This window comes from Myxocyprinus asiaticus, chromosome 30 (genome assembly GCF_019703515.2).
Source record: "Myxocyprinus asiaticus isolate MX2 ecotype Aquarium Trade chromosome 30, UBuf_Myxa_2, whole genome shotgun sequence".
Lineage (NCBI taxonomy): Eukaryota > Metazoa > Chordata > Actinopteri > Cypriniformes > Catostomidae > Myxocyprinus > Myxocyprinus asiaticus.
In genome coordinates, this window is record NC_059373.1 from 22,446,989 (window position 1) to 22,471,786 (window position 24,798).

Sequence of the window (24,798 nt, forward strand, 5' to 3'; positions counted from 1 at the left end):
TTTAAATCCATATCTTCAGAAGCAATATAATAGGTGTGGGTGAGAAACAGAACAATATTTAAGTCCTTTTTTACTCTAAATCTCCACTTTAACTTTCACTTTCAGATGTGAAAGTAAAACTAAACAGGCAACACATGCGAATAAACAGAATAGGCCACTGTGGCTTATAGTGTGAACATAGCCTGCGAGCCAATTGATGCTAGTTTAAAAAAGTTAAAGAGCTGCAGCAAACAACAAAAAGGAAGAGTTCCATTTCGTGGATCTTGAGCTGCATATGATCGCTATGGGACACCGTGCCAGTAAAATCACGCCAATTTATTGGCTGATGGCACTTAAGCGATGCCCCCTAGGGAGCTACGCCACGGGCAACAGAAAGGCGCTCGCTTTTCTACCATTGAGTCAGATTTTCTGAGCTTCAGTGCATGAATTCTGAGCGTCTGGCCCGTGCTCATTATGGCCGCGTGTCTGCCAGCGCCGTACGGCCGTATGACTCATGGGAGGCCGGCACAGATGCCGAGGAGATGGGTGCTGAGCAGCAGGCCGACCTTAGGTTCTCTCTGTCACTCTCCCCGGATTCGGCTCGACGTTCTCCCGTGGAGTTTACACGCTGGCATTTGCATTCTAGCTCTGAGGCCTGCACAGCAGTTTCCTTTGGCGCTGAGGACGAAGACGCCATGTCTTGCTGGAGGTTATTACACGTGCAGGGAAGAAGCTGCACCTGGACTGGCCGGATGAAACACAGTAGGATGATCGTAAATCCATCTTGGACGACTGCTTCTTTGTAGGCCAACATGTAACTACGCTGCATGGGCTGATCTTTTTTTCCCCGGACCTCCATCAGGAGACTTCAAAGTCCTGGGATCAACCTTACTTGGGCAGAATTACAAACCAATTGGCCAGAGAGTTTTCAAATGTGTCCTGGCAATGGAGGAGATGCTGACAGCCCATCCCTCTCCTTCTTTGGTGGCAACGTGGAAGTCGAGGCCTACTCTTCCCTCGAAGCCGTGCAGGATGACTTCGTCCTTGTTGAACAAGGCCTACCTGGCTTTGGGTCAAGCGGTTTCGGTTTTGCACATGCTGGCAGTTTTGTAAGCCTACCAAGCCCATTTTATGTTGGATTTAGATAAGGGAGCTGGACTGGATGCTGAGGCCATCGTGTAACTATGCCAGGCTACTGATTTGGCGCTAAGAGCTACCAAACACATTGCACGTGCTGTTGGTCGGAATATGGTGGGCCTCGTGGTGGCAGAACGCCATCTGTGGCTTATGCTCACAGACATTTGTGACAAGGACAAGGCCTTCCTAATGAACACCACTGAGTCACAATCTGGGCTGTTTGGTGATGCAGTACAGTCGGTGGTGGAGAAATTCCATGCTGTAAGACAGCAGACTGCCACATTCCAGCAGATGCTTCCTTGCAGAGAGAGAGAAAAGCCCGTTGCAGCTCCGTGGCGCTCACGTTTGGCATCTTCGCAATGTCTCACCAGAGGACTGCATAAGGCGCCGGACATGAGTTTTGCACCCCTCAGAGGTCATTGGGGTCCTCATACATTCCTGCAATGTCCACGTAAGCGTTTGGATGTTGGCCCATCCCACCCTTTTAAACGGCCGGCAGGACACCAGATGTGAGCCCGAAAGACTTGTGGTGAAACGAAGGATGAGCCCCCATTCAGTGAACGAAACTGGACCGGAAAAACATATCCGTTTCTCTCCTGTTTGCCCTTCGGACAGTACTGGGATGAGTTCACCATTGTACAAGCCTCAAATGCCCGACAACCAGAATATGGTTCTCCCACGCAGCTTGCCCTGGGGAGCAAACATGAAAAAAATGCTTCCCGAATTCAGCGTCTGTCTCAATGACCAAGGGTCTCAAGACATGCATAACAGAATTCGATGTTCATCAAGCACAAGTGCACACAAAACACACAGTGAACGTAAGCACCACAAATTGTCCCCCCATAAAGAATGCTGCGGCCATTGTGGCGAACCAGTTTTCTCAAATAAACATTCCCCCCAATGTTCACATGCTCTTCCCCATTCAAAATACCAGGGAGAAGGTTTTTTTTGCCAGCGTGCCTACTCTAAATGCATATCATGGCGCTCATCATTTATGCCTGAATACAATAAAGGCAGAAACATTATTAAATCTCATTCAACCAGCCACAGTAGTAGAGGCACAAAGGCCCCCCTCCGCTGTGCTGCTGGTTGTGGGGCAGTCGTCAAAAGTAAGCCAAGCGCACCATCTAGTGTTTACAGGTCGTGCTACAGGCGAGAGCCATGCATTAATTAATTTGTCTGCCCGTCTAGCGGCTTGGCAGCAGTTGCAGGGCGATTTGAACTGGGTACTTTGAACGATAGAGCATGGTTGTGTCATTCAATTCAGACGGGCTCCACCAGTATTCAATGGGGTTATTCCGACAGGCGTCTCTGTCCAGGAAGCCCCATTTTGATTTGGGAAATTCACTCTCTCTTAGAAAAAGGGGCAACAGAGGAGGTTACCCCTTCTCAGAGAGAATGCAGCTTTTAAAGTCATTATTTTCTGGTCCCGAAAAAAGACAGCGGCTTGCTTCCCATTCTGGATTTGAGACATTTGAATTTCACCCTAATAAAATGTCAATTCAGAATGCTGATGCAGAAACAAATAATGTCACAAGTACAGCTGGGAGACTGGTTTGTGACAATAGATTTTAAGGAAGCTTACTTCCATATTCAGATTGTTCCGAAACAAAACAGGTGTTTTCTCAGATTCGATTTTGGGGGCAAAGAGTACCAATTATGCATCCTTCCATTCAGACTTGCACTGGCACCACGCACTTTCACAAAATGCATGGATGCAGCTCTTACACCCTTGAATTATCTCGACGATTGGCTGGTGTTAGCTCACTCAGAGACTTTGGCTGCCCAACATCAAGATATTGTTCTCAGCCATTTGAGCAATCTAGGGCTGCATTTAAACTTAGATAAAAGCGTCCTGTTGCCAGAGCAACAGACTCTGTTTCTAGGTGTGGAGCTGGACTTGCAGGCCATGCAGGCACATTTGTCTCCAGCTTGTGTTGTGTCATTATGCCAGTGTCTTATGATGTGCAGAGTGGGATGTTTTCTCCCTGCGAGAACACTTCACAGGCTTTTGGGGCTCATGACCTCGATGTCCGCTGTCATTCCCCTGGGCATGCTGCATGCAAGACTTTTCAGTGCTGGATGAACTCCACAAAGGGACTTCAACCACTGACGCATGCACTTCGTCCTTTCATAGTGATGCGTGGGTGCTACCAAACTCTACTGCCATGGAAATGGACCCGCCTTCTGGTGTCGGCATTCCGTTGGGACAGGTGTATCGCCACAAGGTGATAATGACAAATGCCTCCTCCACGGGTTGGGGCGCTGTACACAAAGTTCATCCTCCATGGGTTGGGGCACTGTACACGAAGGTTGTCCAGTCTATGGATTCTATGTCACGTTACTTACGAAGCGCGTGGTTTACCTTCACCTTCGGGTATTCGAGCCCATTCTACGAGGAGCATGGCATCCTCATGGGCTTTGGCTAGAGGTGCATCCTTGGAGGATATTTGTATGGCGGCAGGGTGGTCCGCTCCGCATACATTTGTTACATTTTATAATCTGGACGAGAGTTTGACTCCTGCTTCCCAGGTTCTCTCTGTTGGAACAGGAGTAAATTCATAATTATTTTTATTCAGATGCTTTAGGGCCACTATATGCTTGCCACATGGGCTTAGGAAACTGGCAGCTACTGTTCGCATGGCGTGAATGTATTTAATTCCCATTGCGATCATACACAGCTTGAGTTCCATGGAAGGGAACGTCTCGGTTATGTATGTAACTTTGGTCCCCTGAGGGGAACGAGATGCTGTGTAGCTGTCCATACTCTCTAGCAGCTGCATAGGCTTGTGCCTTTTGCATAAAATCTGACTCAATGGCTGACTCGTGTCTTTATGGAGCCCGTGATGTAGCTCCCTAGGGGGCGTCAGTTAAGCGGCATCAGCCAATAAATCGGTGTGATTGTATAAGGGCTTCAGACCCTTGACAATTGGACTGTGTCCCATAGCAATCATACGCAGTGTCTCGTTCCCCTCAGGGAACCAAGTTTACGTACGTAACCGAGACGTTTTCCTGTTACCTGTCGTCACCACTATAATGTTTAGCTTGGAAAAGGATATAAAATGATGGCACTAGGAGAAGCAAGACATCCAAGGAGGATAACATATACCAGGTAGTGAGTGTGAGATAAGACAGCGGATCCTATGAAAACACTCAGCACGAGTGTGTCAGCGAGAGCAACTGAGCGAACAAGAGCAAGGAAGAGAGACAGAGAGGTGTGTGGCCTGATTGTCATAGGAAATGTGTGTGTGTGTGTGTGATTAAACAGGACTGTGTCTGGTCTCTGAGGGTCCAAAGGGAGCGGCCGGTGTCACTGCAGGCTGTCACTGAACACATTCTAAAGGCAAAGACTTGTTTAATCCCTGTGGCCCTTGTACACCTCCCACTGTCTAAAGCTTTTTTCTCTGTCGCCACTCGCCTTCCATTGCTTTTGTTCTGAAATGCACAGCTCTCATTCTGTAGCAGCAGGTTACCGATCCGCAGCGTTTCTTCTACGCCTTTGACATATAATAGCCCTATTTACAAGAGATACACAGCACACACAAAGGGGGTCTTGCTGCAAGAACATAATTCTTTATCAGCTGATTTTATGAGCAAGAGATTAGGCCTTTTTACATGCATTTGAAACAAATGTGTCCTGGGTGAACAGATTGTGAGCGCTTTTATCTCAGGAGCTGGTAAACTTTTGAACACATTAAAGAAATGCTTGTTTAACGAACATTATGAAGCAATTTTGAGAAACATATGCTGTATTTCAAACCCTATGGGAAAAAAAAAAAGCTCAGAGGTTACTCGTTCATAGCTCAGGAGACTATAATGGATTTGTTTCACTGAAGTATCAATTTTGTCTCTAATGTTTCTTCTAAAAATTATTTTAAGAAATTAAAACAAATTAGATATTTGCTGACATATAGGATGTGTGTTAGATTACTTCTGACACGTAATCTGCTACTGATTACAAATTACACAACAAAAATTGTAACGTAACAAACTTTTAGATTACACTTTTTAGGTAATCTGATTTTATTACTTTTGCATTAACTGTTGTATGTTTTGATGAAAATCTAATTTTAAATTTAGGCACCAATTTACACTCCTTTGATTAACCTCCTGAGACCTGAACATGACTGCTGTGTTTATTTTTCATTTCCATTTTTGATTTGTAACTAGTAGCCCCTAATAAACATGCAAAATAATAATAATAATAATAATAATAATAATAATAATAATAAATAAAATAAAAAAAAATAGAGCAAATAGTTTTCCTAAAAAATTATGTACTCATAAGGGGACAGCAGTACTAAGTTGAGACATTTATATTAATAATAATAACTAAACTAAATATAATACTAATGACAATCTCAATGTTCTCTCTGCACAGTCAAACAAACAAGTGATATCCAGTGCTGAAACATTTTACCAATCAGAAATTTGCATAATTCTGATACACGTAATGGCAAGTATCGTCCAAGAAATACCGATCATGTTAAAATAAAATCATACATTACAAATTCTGAATCTATGTATTGATTACCATTGTCCCATGTCTGCCAACCATGTGCATACATCATCTGCAGCCTTAAACTGAACTTTTGACAGGATGTTAGGAGTGAATGCATTTGGCTGCACAGGAAAGCTAAAGTATGCTCCCTTGATCCCTAATTTGAAAATGACTTAACCTCCAGTGTGCTGTCTGTCTACACTGGTCTAAGAACAATTCGAAATGCACTTTACTTTCCTCCTAACGCCATATAAAGCCTCAGAAAGCAATCATTTTCAGCTTTTGGATAAAACCATTGATTCTCAATGTGATAATGCACAATGAATATAGAATTTCTTAGGAAAAAAAGGCATTTAGTCCTCGTAAGTAGTCACTGTGTTTAAAAGCGTGCTATTTCACAATAAATAACTCACATTTTCAAAATGGCATATCGGATGAAACTAGAGACTCGTGTTTTGACTCAAACAGGTTTCAATGTAAAAACGTAATGATGTTTCTTAACAGATGTGGTTTTGTTGATGTTTCTCCCAAAGACAATCTCTGCTGTAATCAGCGCCATGTTGTTTTGTCACATGTCTTGGCATGTCAAAATTTTAACCCTTTACTGACAGCCCAGAGTGTTCTGAACTGAGATCAGTCAGTTTAAATGAAATCAAATTATGCATAGCGTATAGTGAAGACAAAACACAATGTCCACGAAGGTGGACACGGGGTCGCAAAAGGTTAAAAAATTAGTAAACATGAAACCCCCTTTCCCCCCCGCCAACCACTCTAAGGTAATGCAATCAATATTATTAATATTATTATAATTACAGTTACTGTAATATGATTATGCACATTTAAAAATGCAACCTAAGTACTTCCAGATTACATGTAGTGTATTACTACCCAACATTTACATTACATTTTTATATGTGGCAGACGATTTTTTCCAACACTGTTGGATTATAGAGCTATAAAATTAATGTGATAAATATATTTTAATAATTTGGTCTTTGAAGGATTTGATGAGAAATAAATTCATATTGAAATCTTCACTTCTGAAACTTCAAAGGAGACACATGTAAGGTTACAAGGGTCTTTTTCTCATGAGACAATTCTGACAAGCAGGAGACCTTGGAAAAAGTCTCAATTTGCTCTTCATTTCATCTCATTGCTGTTTAGATACTATAGAAATCTCATTTGTGATTTTCTTTCCCATGGGAAAGGCTTCAATCATTATAAGACAGCCAAGATGATAGAAGACAATACATGATATATAGTGTCATAAACACCATAACCAACATGGTTTCCATTTATCTTTGCATCTCCACGCTAAGCTTAGAATGCTAACTTTAAGATAATTGCTAACCATCTTGCAGTGTCTGCATTCAATCACGCTCTTTGCTTTAACCTTTTAATTATAGTCATAAGCAATAATTCCATGTTACACTTTTCGCCACGTAGTCAGACCACCATAATTTTTCATATTTTACTTTCTCTTCAGCAAACATCAATTAACCCCCATTTTCCATGCTGCTAGAGTCTCACTAGCTGGACTGTCCATTTAAATATAAATTTTGAAGCAAATGCATTTATTAACTTAATTAGGTTTCCAAGATGACACATACCACCTTTGATTGCACTGTAATTCAAAAAGAGATAGAAATTAAATGTCTGGGAGAACACAAATGCACTTGCCATTTTGCAAAGATAATATTTAAAAATAAGTGTACGGGAAAGCCTAAGCCAACAATGAGGATCTACTTTGCTTTTTAAGTAACCGCTGTTTGGAGGCATGCTGAGATGTGTGGTGGCTCTGAGTCCTGAGTTCCTGAGGCTTGGGGAGGAAGACATCTGGGAATTAAAACAGTGGCCGTCTTACTCAGCTGGTGGCATCTGAACGCTCTTGCAACTTCAAACACCAGCCACTTTGCTTTTATCCGTAATTAAGAGAGCAAGGGAGGTGATAAGCCCGGTTAGAGTATTTATAGTATGTGTGGTATAGATTTCATTTTGTATAAACTTTTTTTTTTTTTTTTAATTCCCTTTTCTCCCAATTTGGGATGCCCAATTCCCACTACTTAGTAGGTCCTTGTGGTGGTGCGGTTACTCACCTCAATCCAGGTGGCGAAGGACAAGACTCGGTTGCCTCCGCTTCTGAAACCGTCAATCCGTGCATCTTATCACGTGGCTCGTTGTGCATGACACCGCGGAGACTTCAAATGTGGAGGCTTATGCTATTCTCCGCGATCCACGCACAACTTACCACACGCCCCATTGAGAACGAGAACCACTAATCGCGACCACGAGGAGGTTACTCCATGTGACTCTACCCTCCCTAGCAACCGGGCCAATTTGGTTGCTTAGGAGACCTGGCTGGAGTCACTCAGCACACCCTGGATTCAAACTCACGACTTCAGGGGTGGTAGTCAGCGTCAATACTCGCTACCCATCCCCCCCCCCCCCCGCCCATTTTGTATTAATTAAAATTATATCAGGGAGTGCTACAGAGAGATTTAGGATACTTCTTTAGCATTAAACATTCTGCGCTGTAAACGGTAAAGGTGTTCAGTTCAGTAAAGCTATATACTATATAAGAATTAAAGCAGCAACTACTGACTAGTCCATTGTATCTCTGACTTTGCAGTAAAATTTAGTGCAATAAATGGCAAATTTTGAATAACATTCAGGCCACCTCCCTGGTCCGTGTACCTTCGGCTAATTTGTTTTCTCATTTTTGTCTTCAAAATGGTATAACCAATAAACCGACTGTTTACTCATTTTTCATATAGAAAGAAATGATTAAAATTGAGAAAACACTTTTATTTTTCATTTTTTATTTTCATATAAGAACTATAAAAACAGGAATTCAGCTCAATTTCTAGTTTTTTCTTTCAAGCACTTAAAATAAGTGTACAATCTTATAATTTCATTTGCACAAGTGGATGGACATGACACGCCCATTTCTACTGATCGGTTAAACCTGCAATGTCATCTGTCTTTCCTCATTCCTTCAGAGCAAGAGCCTTTTCACACGGGACACAGCGAGTGCTAAATCACCTCAAGTTTATCACATTGAGGACAGCTTTTTTTTTTTTTTTTATAGTCAATGCGGTGTTCACGATGTGGTTTCAGGTGCACACGATGCCATGGCAACAGTCAGAAAGGACTTTGTTTTGCCTGACATGTCTATCTGTACACCTTTTTAAAAGTGAAATATATACAGTATGCTATGTGTTAAACAGAATAGAATGAACCTTAAATTTTTAATGGCAACAAATAGTTTTTTGATAATCAACAATTTGATTATGGTTTTAATATTATTACCCAATTATAATAGCCGGCCTTATTAATATTAGGCCTATACCCCATGTGAGAGCCTTGGATTTTTGGCTTGATGTACCAGCAATGAGATTCTCTAAGACCAGTGTGGATTAACGGGCAACACTTTTAATACACTTAATACATTTACCTTTTTGATAAAAAAAAAAAAAAGTTTAATAAAACAGATGATCAATTACTCAGATGATCAATAAATTTATTACACTAGGGATGATAGGGTGAGAGAGCGTTTTCAGTTTCAGATAATTAGGTCTAATTATTATTATTTTTATTTTTTTTAATAAATCAAGAAAAATGCAACTGCATGTCAGCGAATGTCAATCAGGAACAGGGCGTGTTTAGCTGCATTTTATTTCATCAGTTCAATGGAACGGCGAGCTGGCCTCGGATAGGCGGTAAGTGAAAAACTGCACGCAACTCGCGCCATAACAATAAACTTGACAATTGCCGAATAAAGACTGGAAAGCAAAAGGTGTAACTACGAATGAAAATAAAAAATGAAAGAGAATAAAATAAATAATAATACATGAACAATACGGGCGGAGATCCTTCCCTGAACAAAAATCCTAGGTCTTTTTGTGTCCTTGTCCTGCGAGGCTTATTCACATCCAGTGAACATTTGTATTTCAACTTACGTTTCCCCTGCAATTATTGGCTTGATTTAATTTATATTTAATTTAACAACAACAACAACAACAATGACCAGATAACAAAGTACATTTAGTTACAGTTAGATCTGTTGGGCCTCATGTATTCAGATAGAAGACAAAGGCAGGCCTAACACAGTTGTAAAAACATAACTCAAGCCCCCACCTTCTAAGTCGTAAATTTTACTGATAAAAATCAAGCCAAAATCAAACAAAGGGAGTCCAAAACAGACTACAAATCCAGAAAGCCTTGCTCACTGGAGGATCGAACTCTCGACTCCTATTGGATGAGGCACACAACAGAACGTCCCTCGAACATGACATCATCAGGAGTTCTGAAATGCTTAAAGATTTCACTTCCAGCGACTTAGTTCACCGAATACGGAAATAGCTTTTTGCTGCTCTCCGGTGCAACCTCGTGGCACAAGGAAGTAATGTCCAACTTGAAACTGTAGACATACAATCTCCATCTCGCTGGACGAGTTGAGATTACTCTGTGTTCAACCAAACACTCTAACGGATCCGAAGGAGACCGCTGAGCAATTCGCATCTTCATCTGTTTGCCTACAGAAGTGAAGAGATTAAAAGATTTCTCTTCCATCTTCAATCAAGTCGACATTTCTGAGTTCTCCGCCAGCCCGCCGAGAATCAACAGCCGTACCGCCCTCTGAGAATCAACAGCCGTACTGCCCGCCGACAGAGTGAGGAAACGGCCTCCCGTCATCACACGAGCCTCAAGGAACCGGGTCAAAGTTAAAGGATGGAGGAAAACACATTCTACCTGTGTCCGAATGTGATTCAAGTAAGAGGTTTACGTCTGGGCAGAGATAGAATATTATAGCGTGTTATTCTTGTGTTTCAAGGTTTTTGCTTGTACAGTTTACGGACTGCCATGTCCGCTCATTATTAATACTCAGGGTATTAATTATCACAAATTTGTTTTGCTGTATTGTTGTCCAACCAAATTGGATTGTTGTGCATTTTCACCATCGCGGGTGAGACAGAAACTGAGTTCATCCATTAGAGTCAAATAACGCAGGACTTTTACGAGCCCCGCTCGTAAAACCGCGTCTCTGAGTGATGAACACAGCTGCTTTCTCTCCAGCTATCGCGAAATCAGCTTTCGGGCTGTCACTTAATAATCTCTCTCTCTCTCTCTCACTAACCACACTGACACACACACACACACACACTGTCACACACACACCTTATGTGTTATAGGATTATTTTATTTCCATATCTAATCATATCACTGTTTAGTTTGTAGCTGTAAGTCGGAAGTTTATTGACTGCATTGTATTAATTATTAATTGATATTACTGCATAAATAAACTTTGTTTATATTACAAAGAGAAGTGTTTTGGTTTGTTTTGCATTCGCCTGTGTCATGCTGATGGGATGTCAGTGCTCAGATTCAAACCTTCATTCATTGTTTTTTTCCCGAAAATCTATATTCTTCGGATGTCGATTTTCCTAAGAAAACAATCTAATATTGAGACTGTTTTACTATCTGGTTATTAGTCCCTGATTTCAGGGTGATGCCCCGTCAATGTTAATCCTTATTAATATTCTATTGATTTTTGATAATTGATAATTATCTTTGATGATTGTTGAATTTGAATGATCAATAAGCTAGTGTTAATTTTAATTAATGTTTCTTTGATGTTAACAATTGACGATTATCTTTGATAATTGTTGATTTTAAAGGATTAAAAAAGCTAACATTGATTCTCATCAATGTTCTGTTGATTTTAATAATTAGTAATTATCTTTGATAATTATTAATTATTGCTAATAACCAAACTTGCTCCTAAATGTAGCGCACTACATTTACTGGAGCCCCATATGAGGTTTTAATGAGTTAGATCCAATTAATTAATTTAAATATTAATTAATAACTACAGAAATAATTATTAATTACTTCTGATAGTAACACTGATCTAAACAACCGGTAAAGCCCTACAGATCTGTGCACAGCATCCCAATTCATAATTTTCCTTATAAAAAAAAAAAAAAAGCACTGCCACCCCATCCCGCAGTGACAAAAGTGAGTTGGTGAGTTAACTGGCTGTCCTATCCAGGTGTCCATTGCTTGATGAGACTGCAATAAACATGCAATAGTCAGAAGTTTTTCTACGGAATATTAATGGTCATCAAAATGATTAGAATCTATCTGCAAAATCAATCTGCAAATTTTAACTTGGTGAACTCTTATTTGCTATGAACGGTGTTGAGGTAGAACAGATGATGGTGCGTGTTGACCAATCCGTGGAAACAGGAGTGTCAGGCCAGCCCACATGTACAAAACTGTTATAATCTGGGTTTATATGCACGAATGAAAAATTTGTTTTGTTATTTTTGGCTATTTCTTTTTAAACTGAAAAACAAGCAGATACAACATAAATTTTTGTGATGTGATAAAGAGACATAACGGAAATGTGATAAATGAATGGTTTATTGGTTATTTAGTTTTGAAGATAAAAACGAGAAAACTAATTATCCGAAGGTACACGGACCCTCCCTCCACACAAATCAATTTTCATTTGAAACCTCCATTTTCAGTTTCCTAATATCACAGTTTTCAAAGGTATGCAGTAGAGAGCGTTTTTTAAAAGTTTCCGGTTATGGTGAAGGAAAGTTAAGTTTTAGTATGGATAATAGGCATAAACATAGCTAAACCAATTCATTTTTAACCAAAAATATATTAGTTTGGACGTGGCCTTACTACACATCACAATAAATTCATGCACTTTGTACAGTCTTAAAGGTGCTGTGATTTAAATTTGTCTTAATTCAACCACATGCCCTCTCTCTAAAAATCCACCCTCAAAAATAATACCACAGCCCGAACCCAGGCAAAGAGCATTTCTGATTGACTTTGTTTCTGTTTAAGCTGTGGCCTAGTGGCTAATGCATGCGATTTGAAACACTGAGCCATGGTGCTCATGCAGGCAATGTGAGTTAAATTCTGCTTGCAATATTTTCCAGTCTTACAGTACTGCACAAAAGTCTTAGGTGCATTATCTTTTTCACACACAAAAAAAAAATACAAAATAAATAAATAAATAAAAATCTCTTAAAATGGTTATTTTATATATTATGCTTTTAGTGTACGAGTAGGAAAAATCTATTTTAGATTTCAACATTCCCTTTGCAAATAGAATTGAATATAAGAAGAACAAGGAGCCCTACAACAGATGGTATGGCCCCCACAGAGTTCGGATCTCAACTTCATTGAGTCAGTCTGGGATTACATGAAGGGACAAAAGCAACAGACAGCCTAAAAAGACAAATAAACTGTGGCAAGTTCTCCAAGAAGCATGGGACATCCTATCTGCCAACAACCAAGAAAAACTTTGTCCAGGCGTATCTAGGAGAAATGGTGCTGTTTTTTTTTTTTGTTTTGTTTTTTTACTGGAATTTGAATGACGTTAATTGATAAATGAAAACTATTATTTGCATTATTTTTGAAGACATCCTCACTATACAACATTTTTCACAAGTGCCTAAAACTTTTGCACAGTACTGTATTTCTCCCTTAAACTGTATACCCATTATTTCCTCTCTCTAATATCTCTCTAATATTTCCACAATAAAAAGCGTCAACAATTAAGAGGGGGCAAAGATATTATTTCAAAACTAGAAAAAAAATACAGTACATAAGGAATGTCATAAAATATTGATACATCAATTATTGATCAGCATGTTATTTTCTCGCTACGTTTTTGAAGCATCGATATATTACATTAGCCTAAATGTTGTGCTTTCCAATTCACAGTTATTTGGCCTTCCGTTCAATGCAGTCCGATGTAATAGCTTTGGGAGACCACAAGGAGGTGATATAACATTTACTGTATATGTTACCACACATTTACTGTCTATGTTATTGTATAAACTTTTACCACACTAAAAGAAGCTAAATATTGTGTAGCTATGTTTATAGTTGGACATATGAAGCCGCTTAACGTGGTAGAGTTCCTTTTTCAGAAACATGCTAGAGTAAATTAAATTATAGCCTGCCACTCACACTTTACTAACATTATATTGAGACATGTGTGTTAAGAGACAAAGACTACTGTGCAACAAGTAGCCCTATTTATATCTAAAAAAAAAAAGCCGATATAGATCATTGATCTTCAGGAAACTTTTCTGATTATCGATGTGTGAAAAAGGCATTGATCCCAAGGCTAGTATATATACAGTTATCAATATAAACCAACAATCTGAATAACGCCTACAATTTTTAGGACAACCAATTAGCCAAAATGGAATACTGAGAGAAGACAAGAATATAGCGGTAGCAATCCCATTGGGGAATTTTTGTTGAAGTCCTGTCTACATAACAGTTTACTCTCACCTTTGATGAAGAGGTGTCACATTCCTGACAAATCCATCCGTAGCCTGTTTTTTTGGGTGACTTTTTCAGGGGAGGGTCCAGACAGCCGAAGTGGTAACATAGCCGACACTCATCACACCTGTGAGGAAAACAGGCAGTGCGTTAGCAGCGAGAACACATTAAAATGCAGCTGCTGTGCGACCACGCACACACAAATAGCTTATACCCCGCCCAAGAGGCCAGTATGGCCCTAAACAAGCAGATATGATAGATGGTGACAGAGCCATTTGCTGTCAGGTAACAGACGCTTAATAGATTCAAAACACACTGGCACACAACCTCTCACACGGCCTTGTACAGCCATCATAAAACACGCTGCTCGATTGGTCCTGCTGAAATGAGTTTCAGCTCATCCTGTCAATAAATCTCTATTGGATAGTTATTCCAGAGTCAAGGTGTCAAGAAAGAGACTGAGATTCTGTCCTTATAGTTTTGCTCAAACACCATTGCAAACAATATTTTTTTTTAAGTAAAACAAAAAAGACCTTCCTTCGATTGAGTTGTTCCATTTCAAAAGAGTGTCTAAAATGTTAAAACGGTAACCCACACATTTTAATTCAGTTGTTACTTACCCTGATGTTCCAAACCTACATGCTGTAATTATTTGCTGTGGAACACAAAAGGGAATTTTTTTGAACAATCTTAACACAACTGTTTTCTATGCAATGGCACTTCATAGTGACCATGTCCGTTAAGCTCTAGAAAGACATGAAAAAAACATGAAAGTTGTCCATACGACTTGTATGCTATATTTAAAGTCTTCTGAATTCATATGATTGCTTTATGTGAGGAACAGACCAAAGTTAAAGTAATGATTCACTGATAAACTTCCCTTCCAGTGAGCTGTTCAAGGAAAATTCCAGATTTAGTTAACCTCAATCGACAGCATTTGTGGCATAATGTTGATTACCACAAAAACTAATCCCTCCTTTTCTTTAAAGAGGCTCTATTATGCTTTTTGGGATTTTACCTTTCCTTTATTGTGTAATATAGCTGTTTGTGCATGTAAAAGGTCTGCAAAGTTACAAAGTCCATGCCAAAGGGAGTTACACTCTCCCACAGAAAACACTGCTTCTGAACTGCCTGAAACGCCTGGTTTGCAGTCCAGCCATTTCTTCCGTGACATAGCTACGTCACTATGTAATACATTTGCATAATGCCCGCCTCAGGAATGTGCTACTGTTGGGCCTCATGTATTCAGATAGAAGACAAAGGCAGGCCTAACACAGTCGTAAAACCTAACTCAGGCCCACATACAAAGTCATAAATCTTACTGATAAAAACTGCGCCAAAATCAAACAAAGGGAGTCCAAAACAGACTTCAAATCCCATGAAGCCTTGCTCACTAAAGGATCGAACTCTCAACTCCTATTGGATGAGGCACACGACAGAACGCCCCTCAACCATGACATCATCAGGAGTAGAAATACCTCTGAAATGCTTCCGGGATTTGCTTCCAGCAACTTTGCTCGCCGTGCGTAGACGCAGCTCATCGCTGCTCTCAGGTGTAGCCTCGTGGCACAAGGAAGTAATGTCCGACTTGAAACTGTGGCCATACAATCTCCATCTTGCTGGACGAGTTGAGATTACTCTGTGTTCCACCGAACACTCTAATGGATTCGAAGGAGACCGCCGAGCAATCCGCATCTTCATCCATTTGCCTGCAGAATTGGAGAGAGAACAGATTTCTCTTCCATCTTCAATCAAGTCGACATCGCTGATTTCTCCGCCAGCCCGCCGAGAATCAGCAGCCGTACCGCCCGCCGACAGACCGAGTAAACGGCCTCCCGTCATCACCCGAGCCTTGAGGAACCGAGTCGGAGTTAAAGGACGGATGAACACACATATTCTAGCTGCATCCTCATGCGATTCAAGTAAGAGGTTTACGTCTGGGCAGAGATAGAATATTATAGTGTTTTTCTTGTGTATCAAGGTTATTGCTTGTACAGTTTACGGACCGCTGAGTCCGCTCATTGCAGCTAATACTCAAAGTATTAATTATCACGAATGAGATCTGCTGTGTTGTAGTCCAACCACATTGGACTGTTGTGCATTTCCGCCATCGTGGGTGAGACCGCCACACTGAGTTTATCTATTAAAGAATCAAAGACCGCGGGACGGTTTACGAGCCGTCCACCGCATCGCTGAGTGATAAACTAACAGCTGCTTTCTCTCCGTCACTTTATTCTCTCTCTCTCTCCATACTAACCACACACACACACATACACGCGACCCCTCACGAACATTCTCGCACACATTTTTGGCTAGTTGATAGCTTCGTGATAAATCTCAGCTTTGTCCCTAAGCTATCGTACAAGCGGATACACGCGATAAACTGGTAGACGCCATTGACTGGTTTCTCTCCGCCCACATTCACGGCCATATTCTCTTAGCCAGAAGTCTCGCATGACATACTCTCCACGAGAGTCACGTCTGCCATTTTGTGCACGTCCCTCCCTCTCTCACACACACCCTCATGTGTTATAGGATTATTTTGGTTTCCATTTCTAATCTTATCACTGTTTAGTTTGTAGTTGTAAGTCGCAAGTTTATTGACTGCATTGTATTAATTATTAATTGGTATTACTGCATAAATAAACTTTGTAATATTTCAAAGAGAAGTGTTTTGGTTTGTTTTGCATACACCTGTGTCACATGCTGACAGGATGTCAGTGCTCGGATTCAAGCATTCATTCATTATTTTTATTTTTTTTTCGAAAATCGATGTCGATTTCCCTAAGAGAACAATCTAATATTGAGACTGTTATACTATCTGGTTATTAGTCCCTGATTCCAGGGTGGTGCCCTGGCAAAATTAATCCTAATTAATATTCTATTGATTTTTTTGAGAATTGATAATTATCTTTGATGATTGTTGAATTTGTAGGATCAATAAGCTAGTGTTAATTTTAATCAATGTTTCCTGTTGGCAAGGTGTTAATTACCTCGCAAAGCTCCTCGAAGTTTATCTCAGAATCAAGAGAATGTTTTTGCTCAATTGTCAGTTTAGGAAGTACTAATGGTTCCACAAAGTCTGTGGATCTTAACACACCACCAAAAAACATGGGTTGTGTCCCCATCTTCTGATTGGCATCGCCAACTTCTAGCAAAAGTGGAGCCAGTTCTGTAGCATGTCATCTAAAAAATTCAGTGGCAAAGCCGTCTGGCCCTGAAGACTTGCCTGTAGGCAAGGTGTTAATTACCTCACAAAGCTCCTCCAAGTTTATCTCAGAATCAAGAGAATGTTTTTGCTCAATTGTCAGTTTAGGAAGTACTAACGGTTCCACAAAGTTTCTAATATCTTCATCAGTAGACGAAGACGTGGAACTATAGAGATCAAGATAGAATTCTTTAAAGCATTATTAATATCAATGGCTGAGGTAAATATTTCACCACCAGCAGATTTCACTAAGGGAATGGTAGAAAAAGACTCTCTCTGTTTTATATATCTAGCCAGGAGTTTCCCTGCCTTGTCCCCTGACTCAAAGTATGACTGTCTTGCCCTGAACAGCCAAAACTCCACCTTCTGCAACAAAATAGTATTATATCTGTATTTCAATTGGGTCAATTCTCTGAGGCCATTAGACAACATTTGGCATTTCAGCTCTGCCTCTGCACTTTTAATATTCCCTTACAATTCCACGAGTTCTTGTGCTTTGGGTTTTTTGGTGAATGAGGCATACTATATGATCCGGCCCCTAAGAGCCGCCTTAAGTGCCTCCCAAGCCACGCCCACAGAAGATACTGAGGACCAGTTGGTCTCCATTTAGACATTGATTTCAGCCTTTAGCATTTATTGGAATTCAGGATTTTGCAAAAGGGATACATTAAAGTGCCAACTTGATGATTTATTTTTCTCCGTATGTGGCAACACCTCTTAACACACCAGGGCGTGATCTGAGACTAAAATGTTTCCAATTGAGCAATCAACAACAAATGAAATTAGGGATTTGGATATCAAAAAAAAAAAAAAAAAAAAAAAAAATCTATTCTAGAATCAATCTTATGGACTGATGAAAAAAATGTATAGTCCCTACCAGATGGGTTCAAAAGTCTCCAAATATCCGAAAGACCAAGATTTTTACACATCCTGTGAAGCATCAGTGTTGCTCTAGGGGGCTTACACACTTTTGCTTCACTATGATCTAGGACTGAATCCATCAAAAGATTGAAGTCTCCTCCCAATATTATATCATGAGGGGTGCCAGTGGTTTGCAACATCCCTTCAAGATCTATAAAAAAGCCCTGATCATCAGCGTTAGGTGCGTAAATATTAGCCAAAATCAACCTTTGCCCTTCCTAATTTATCTTTAATCTGTTTGAGACATTTGAATTGTAAATGTTTATTAATCAATATAATGACTCCCTTGCTCTTACTTGTGCCAGCACTAAAGAAAGCATATCCACCCCATATCTTCCCAAATTTTTCAGCTTCCTGCGGGGAGAGATGTGTTTCTTGAAGAAACACTATATCATATTTCTTATGTTTAAGAAAATAAATAACCTTCCTTCTTTTTATGGGGTGCCCCAACCCATTCACATTCCATGTGGAGAGAGATAGTACACTTATATTAACAACTGACATATTGATATAATAGAAAAAATAAATTGTGTGCCAAAAACAAAATTATGAAGACCACATTCCCCATTAGTGAAACATTCAACCCCCGAACATCCCCCCGAACAAAACAAACAGAAAAAAGTAAAACGTGCGCATTAACCCCGCGCATGACAGCGCCAACTGGAGACAATCTCTCTAAACTCAAAAGGTCCATGAACGCCCACGAGTCCCCACAACAACTTTGCCATCGGATTGCTCAATTTAATTACATAACAGAAAATACTTTGTGAAATAAACCCAGTCAATAGGAAGAATGAACACAAAGAACATGTAAATTCATTCACAGAACTGTCTCAAAGGTGTGATCTTCCACAAAACAAATTTCAGCTGATATAAAACCATTCAGATTCCTCGGACAGACAAATGAATGTTCAGTGAGCTGGCTGGTATGAGTTCAACGGATGACGTAATCATTCCAATGTCTCGTTAAAAAAAGAAAAAAAAAAAAACCTCAACAAAACAAACCACAGCCAGCAGGAGGAATAAGCACGAAAAACGAACAGATGAATCAACAGCTGTTCCAAAGGAATGTTATTCAACAAAGCTCCAGCCGCTAGGTGGAACAATACAAAAAGAAACAAAACCGGCATCCCGACTCCCCCGGATGATCGAGTCAATTCACTCAGAGACTGCATAAAAGTATATACCATGACTTACACCATCCGTCAGCTTTATAAAAGACATCCTTTGTGTGAGCATGTATATATTTTGTGGTCATCCATAATGTCCACTCTCAATCTGTCCGGGAACTTCAATGCAAAAGTTTCTTTAAGGAAAGTGTTATTCACAAAACAAGCTTCCAGCCTCATGGTGGAGCCAACGCAAAAAACCTAAAATGTCGCCCAGCTTCCTCAAGAGTAAGTACAGCGAGTCAGGCCCACTCACATGAGAAACATCCAATGGTTTACTCAGACATTGATTCTATAAAAGACATTGCCAGATTTGGACATGTGAATACTTTGTGACCGACCTTCGTTTCTATTCTCAGTTAGGCAGGAAACATCAGAGCAAACGAGATCTTTTTCTGATGTAAGAGTTTCTTGCATTCCTTGAACCGATCGCGTTTCTCTCGTCGAACTCGCAAAGTCAGGGAACAAGAAAATATTATGGTTCTTCCAAGAAAGCTTCCCTTTGCTCCTCGCCTGGCGCAACACACGATCTTTATCGGATGATCTCAGAAATCTGGCCAGAATCGATCTGGGCCTGTCTCCCTCAGCAGATCTCCGAGCTGGCACTCTGTGAGCTCGCTCGATTTCCAGCTTGTGGCCTGTTATGTCGAGCAGACTCGGGAAAAACTCGTCTAGGAATTTCACCATATCTCTGCTCTCCTCATGCTCAGGAATTCCAACAATTCGAACGTTATTCCTGCGGTTTCTATTCTCAAGATCTTCAAGCTTTTCAAGGAGATGTTCCAGATCAACTTTGGTCACGGGCGGATTAGCGGTTAATTCCCTCTCTGAAGACTCCAGAAAATCGATTCGTTTTTCAACATCAGTCACTCTTGTAGCTAACTCAGAGAATTTAGTTTCCATCGCCATAATCGATCGACGTATTACAGCAAGATCCTCCAAGTCAGCAAGAATCTTCGTCAACATCACCGACATGTTGGACAACTGACGCCGGATCTCCTCTCCCGCCGCGCCATCCAAATCGAGTCCCCGGTCTGTAGGCCTGTTGGGTCTTTCATCCTGAACACGTAAGTGTCTTTTCATATCTCCAGAGCCTGAGGATTTTGACTTCTTTGCCATGTTTTGCAACAAAGGGCAAATATGTAACTGGGTGTATCAAATTTCACCAGATTATAACATGAGATTAATCGAAAATTCAGCAAAGTGCGCAGAGGTCGTTGCTCACACGTCCGCTCCTTGCATGGCGTCATGTGATCTCTCCATCACCCACTCTTGTAACCACATCAGTAAATTTTGCCTCCATGGCGGTGATCGATCGAAGTATCACAGTAAGATCCTTCAAGTCAGTAACAACCTTCTTCAGCATTGCCGACGTGTTCAGCATCTCCCGCCGCATTTCCCGTATCTCTCCGACTAAATCGACTCCCTGGCTCGCGGCCTGCTCGGGGTTGTCAGCTTGAGCACGTAAGTGTCTTTTAATGTCTCCACAGCCAGATGATTTTGAATTCTTTGACATATTGTCCTCCTAGAACTGTTATAGAACAGAATGTATTGAATCTCACCGGTTTATGTCATAAAAAGTATTAAAACTAGCAAAGTGTGCAGAGCTTGCCGTTCACACGTTCGATCATCGCATGGCGTCACGTGACTACCAATAATGTGTTTTTTTAACATTAAAGCATGTAAACCTATTCTAGTAGAACCCCCCAAATTAAATTTTGAACCTGTAAATGAGCAGAATATGGGCTCTTTAAAGAAATCATGTAAACTACAAAGTTTCAGAAGTGACAACCGTATTTAAATGTTGGAGTGAATCCCCTAAATTATCATTCCACATGTGTACAGAATACAGGACTGACTCCCACAATTGTGATTACTGACAAGTGTAGCCATAGCAATGCTGCAGTGTCTCACACCTGTGAAACATGAATGCCGCCAGTTTAACCCATTTTTTGTTCGCTGTTTTTGAGCAAAGAGATTATCCACTAGAGGTGTATTATCATCTGACAATGTTTAGTTAACTGCTGTCGACAGAATCTCCACGTTTTGTTCATGCACATCTAAGCGGCTGTTGTTAAACAGCGCATGCGCTCTGAACTGTAATGTAAAGGTTACCCCGAGACCGCAGGGCAGATGAGAGAAACTACTGAAGAGACAGACAGACTGTAATTTGTGAATGAAGACACATACCTCTGGAAGTGAGATTTAAACCAGGAGAAGACGGACACATCTCACACGCGCCATTAAATCACATCATTAACAACCAGTAGTTCGGTTCTGTACACACTGTGTGGAATTTTTGAAAAGCGGTTTCCACTACCTGAATTTTTCTGTTTTCTGTTGAGTTAATTCGGTTTTAGAATGCGGTTGTTACTCCCATATTTTACTGAACTGTGTGTGTACAGAACAGGATTAAGCACTAAAAGGTGAACTGACAACCAATTTAGTTGCATTGTGTACGTGGCCAGTGAGGACCTTACAATGGAATTAAATGGGGCCAGTTTTTGTAGGATTTAAAGGCAGAAATGTGAAGCTTCTAATTTTATCAAATTACTTACATTAATTATTCTGTTAAAATTGTATTATTTGAGCTATATAGTTGTTGAAATCAAAGTTTTTTTTTAGTTTTTTTATTAAACGGTCATATTAGGGATTTAGAATTTACAGCATTACATCATCATAGTAATGAAGTTGTAAAATTGAACATAACCTTACACAGAAAAGGTTAGTAAGCTGTTTTATCATACTAAAATAACGTTAACATGCATATTGTTTACGTCTTGTGGCTATACTTTTAAAATAGTGAGTATTTTAATGTTTACGGATTGGCCCCATTCACTTCCATTGTAAGTGGTCATAATATTCCTTTAACCCTAAAACTGCTGCAACTACTGTAGATCAAAGTCAGTGAATCGAACTCATGAACCATATTAGTTCAGAGTTGATCTGGTTAATAAATCGTACTGAATGATTCATTCAAAGCTCACTAACACAATTATCCAGTCACAGAGATCGAGTCAACAGCTCATTGGAGGGGAAGATTATCAGTGAATAATGGCTTAAATTTCTGTCTGTCCCTCACACAAACTATTGCATGACTTCAGAGGACTTGCATGGAATACAGCACACAAGTAATTTGGAATATTTTATGATAATTTTTTTCCCCCTTTAAGTTTAAATAGTAAACAACCGACCTATTTTATTTATAAGATTATTGTAAGAAGTTCTCATTTAACATTCATGAGCTGCAATTGCTCAAAACTCACATGCCCTTCACCCTGCAGTCCAGCTCTCCCCTCTCCTTCCTGTCCATAATTAACTAATTATGTTGTAATCAATACAATAGATTCTGATTTGGCAATGCAAATCAGATAAAGCCGATAAGAGCCAGCAAGGTCAATAGGCTCCTTTCCCATCCTCGTCTCCATTACGGGATGGAGAGGCACCGCTGTCTTATCAGTGAGTCCGCAGGATGGGGGGAGAGTGGGAGAGAAAAAAGAGGGAGACAGGGGCAGACGCCATCTTTTTTCAGTCAGGTGGCGGAGTGGAAACTTCAAAAGGGACTTTTGCGGAGGCAGTGTTGTTCATTGTGTAAATGAACCCAATGCTGTGTGATGTGGAAGCCCTTTTCAAACTCAGGCCCATCACTGACTTCAAATGCTAATTAAAGGACTGGATGGGATGTGGCTCAGTGCTAATGAGCATATAGTCGTATGCTCAAGACACAAGTACACCTTCTGCCAACACTGAACAGTTATATTGCAGGAAAAGGCTAACCCGATCACATTAATATAGTTTTCTGGGCAATATTACTGCATATTACTGAGAAAAGACCAAAAGCAGTGCTGTTCTTTGCTATATTAATTGCAATTATTAAAGGAACAGTTCACACACAAGAAGTCGAACACAATAGTATAAATTTTTGAAGAGTCGTTATGCAATTCTTGCCATATTGACAAAATTCATAGTGATCAGCGACTGTCCAGCTCCAAAAAGGCAAAACACACCAAGAAAGCACCATAAAAAGGATAATAATAGTAATCCATAAGACTTTAATATAAAATATTTCAAGTCTTCTAAAGCCATATTATAGGTTTGTGTGAGGAACAGACTCATATTTAAGTCATTATTCACTGCTAAGTTTCCCCTTCACCGGAAAATCATTTTTAGCCTGCTTCAGCACCCATAACCTCCTAAGACCCGAGCGTGACTGCTATGTGCATTTTCCAATTCCCTTTTTGATTTGTAACAAGTAGCACCTAATAAGCAAAAAAAAAAATATGTGGACAGTGGGACTAACTTGTGAAATTTTTTAATAATAACAAGCTATAGAAAGTCAGATTTTTTTTCTTCAAATTGTTTATTATGTTTCCAGGAGTGTTGGTTATTTATGTTTTTGAGATGTTACAGACATTACAGCTGATTTTCTGTAAAGCTGAATAAATAATTCTTATTCAAAGTAATGACCAGCATCATCCAATCACCGTTGACCATGTTAAGATAAAATTTAGCATTATAAATTCTGAATCTATGTACTAATTACCATTGTCCCATGTCTGCCAAACATGTTGAGTGGTCCAAACATCATCTGCTGTCTAAAACTGATCGGATGTTAGGAGTGAATGCACTTAGCTGCATAGAAAGCTGTAGGATGTCCCTTGCTTCCTATTTAGTGAATGACTTAACCTCCAGTGTGCTGTCTGTATGCACAGGTCTCAGAACAGTTTAATTTACATTAAAATGAAATGAAATGACCCACAGATGTGTTAACATTGAAAGTTATTCAAAATAACTAACATGTTTTTTTTTTCAATTTTTGAGGGAATAATGTCCAAAATCCACATATCTGAGCCCTGATGTGCTTAAAAATGAATGATTTTTTAAAAACTGCATATCAAATGAAACTAGAAACTACTCTTTACACCCAAACAGGTTTCAATGAAAAAAACGTAAAAAAGGTTTCTTACCAGAGGCAAAGTGCTGGCTCTGCGCCCATAGAAGTGCTTCACTAAAATTGACTCCATGCTGTTGTGTCACGTGACTCATTGCGGCAGAAGTTTAACCCTTAAATGACAGTCTAGAGTGTTTTGCGAACAGTATTCAGTCGGTTTAAATTAATGAAAATTATTTGTTGTGTATAGCGAAACCAAAATACCACATCCACGGATGGGGACACAGGGTCACACAAGGTTAAAAATGGTGCATAATTGCAAAGTAATGCTGTTTGTCGTCAATGGCGTAGACGCGCCATTTTTAAATCTAGATGCAGATGTGAGCTTCAGTGGGGTAAAGATTATCAGTTAATGATGACTTGAATTTCGGTTCTCACAGAAATCTACTGTATGACTTCAGAACACAGAGCACAAAGGTCATATGTACTACTTTTATGGTGTGTATTTGCTCTTTTTGGAGCTTGAGAGCCCCTGGTCCTTATGAATTGTCAATGTATGTGAATAACTGCATTGTGACTCTTTAAAACAACAAATGCATAGGAACGACATAAAGGTGAGTAAACAACAGTTTTTTATTTGTCATGAACTCTTCCTTAAAGGAAAAGAAGACAC

At 39.9% G+C, this 24,798-nt stretch overlaps 1 protein-coding gene across 1 annotated transcript in view; it reads right to left on the reverse strand.

Annotated features, from left to right (window-relative positions):
• The window catches only part of LOC127420929 (PHD finger protein 14-like), a 164,150-nt gene that overhangs the window by 21,750 nt on the left and 117,602 nt on the right, over window positions 1-24,798 (reverse strand). Inside the window, exon 17 of the mRNA XM_051663569.1 lies at window positions 13,946-14,063. Within this exon, the coding sequence (XP_051519529.1) occupies window positions 13,946-14,063 (118 nt within the window). The remainder of the gene's footprint in view (window positions 1-13,945; window positions 14,064-24,798) is intronic.